This window comes from Protobothrops mucrosquamatus, unplaced genomic scaffold (genome assembly GCF_001527695.2).
Source record: "Protobothrops mucrosquamatus isolate PMUCROS unplaced genomic scaffold, P.Mucros_1.0 scaffold_31, whole genome shotgun sequence".
Taxonomy (NCBI): Eukaryota; Metazoa; Chordata; class Lepidosauria; order Squamata; family Viperidae; genus Protobothrops; species Protobothrops mucrosquamatus.
In genome coordinates this window covers 5,767-7,644 of record NW_015386107.1, presented here as the reverse complement: position 1 = coordinate 7,644, position 1,878 = coordinate 5,767, and the positions used below count along the sequence as shown (strand labels likewise).

Genomic DNA, 1,878 nt, shown 5'->3' with positions numbered 1-1,878 from the left:
GCTGCTTGTGGAATTCCAGGTCCCATTATAATCATAACTCAGGGATTACCTGTATGCCTAACAGTATGCTTATGATTAACAGGGCCAGTGATAGAACATCTCTTTGCTAAAAGGAAATTAGTTAAATTGTTCCCCATTATCACCCTAATTCCCAAGATGCTTTTTATTATTTTAACATATTTTTGGAAATGTGCTCATAGGCTCCAGGGTGGGGGGATAGGGAACAAGCATTGGCTGAAGTTTTTCTTGTCAAAAATTGTGTCTAGATCTATGGTGGAATTCAAAAAAATTCTTGCCAATAAGTATAATACTGATGTTTTATTTAAGATCAAGTTGGATTCCCATTTAATTTTTTTTAAGAATTAAAATATTCTAAATAAAATCAGGCGAGCCAGTTAGGCTAGAGGTCCCCAACCTTTTGGACACCAGGGACCAGTTCCGTGGAGAGAGGTTTTTCCGCAGACCAGAGGGTGCATGGTTTTGTGTGCTGTCTGCATCCTGTGAATGGGGCTTTCCTTGTTTGTGCAGACCGGTTGCTGGCATGCTGTGGCTCGGTACTGGTCTATGGACTGGGGGTTGGGGACCCCTGGGTTAGGCAGTTGCTAAGGCAGATATTTGCAAGCATACTGGTACTTTTGGGCATCATATTTGGAGGCAAGGTTTTAAGAACATATTGAGCCCACTTGATCTTTAATTATTAAATTATATCTAATTTTTCAATTTTTTTCCAGTTTATGGACTTATGAGAATGCAAAGAATTTGCTGACAGAGTTGGAGATTCCAGAAGATGTTACAGCTGGTGGTTTATACCCAGAAGCATACAAATCTCTCTTTGAACGTATGGAACAGTCTAATCGAATTGATCGGAGTTTGTTCTGTGACATTGATTTATTGGCAGATGATAGCGCAATTCTTTAAAATGAAGACTATTTTATAATGTTTTTTCTAAATTGAAATATTTAGAACCACACACCTTGAAATCTTACAAAGAAGTTAATCCCTACGTGTATGAATATGACAGTTCCAGAAAATTTAAATTATGCAAACAAGGAAGATACAATGGATCCTAAATGATCAACTCTGAAGTTGCTGTATCTTGGAAACTGCAAAGATTAGAAAACAATTACTATGTACCCCACCAATTCTGTATAAAACAGATATTTTCTAAATCAGTATTTTATCAGGATAACTGAATGAAAAAAATGGAAGAAAGAGTGAAGGGGGCATTTTTGGTTTAATTTTAAATACAACTCATTTAATCTGTCTTCTGCCTTTACTATAACCCACTTTGGGAGGGGACAAACATAACATACTATATAAAATAAGCAAGTCTCATTTAAAATGAGACTTGTTTCTTACTCGTTTATAGCAGGTTGCTTCAGATGTAACATTTAAAAATGGTTATATAATAAAATACTGGGAATTTTAAGAAATTATCCATTGGGCAAAGGACAAGGTGAGATGGAAAACGTATGTGAAGATAAAAACTGTAGTTCCAGTGTAAGAAACATTTGATATTCCATCAGAAATTAATTTATGTTTTCAAAATAACTGGTCTTTTAATTTGTAAGTTATAGAAATTAAAATTAGATCACATAAACTATTTTGTTTTAGCATTGAATATTAGGGAACTGCCTATTCTAACAAATTTTATTTTAGGGTACATCTAAATATATATTGTTCCATTATTATGTGAGCAATCATATTGCATGACAGAGTAGGATGAATTACCTATGGGATAAGCTAATCTTGACAATATGATGTCATTTGTATACTGTATAGTATTATGCTGCTAAGCCACAAAGGAATACAAGCAGTCCTTTGGGACAGCAATTGGGATTGAAATTTCCATCGCTAAATGATGTAGTCATAAAGTGA

General features: G+C 34.6%; 1 protein-coding gene across 1 annotated transcript in view; it reads left to right on the top strand.

Moving 5' to 3' along the window:
* TFB2M (transcription factor B2, mitochondrial) overlaps positions 1–1,573 on the top strand; it is a 12,860-nt gene extending 11,287 nt beyond the window's left edge. The window contains exon 8 of the mRNA XM_015832552.1: positions 732–1,573. Coding sequence (XP_015688038.1) covers positions 732–918 — 187 coding nt within the window. The 3' untranslated portion in view covers positions 919–1,573. The remainder of the gene's footprint in view (positions 1–731) is intronic.
* Positions 1,574–1,878: the final 305 nt, after the last annotated feature.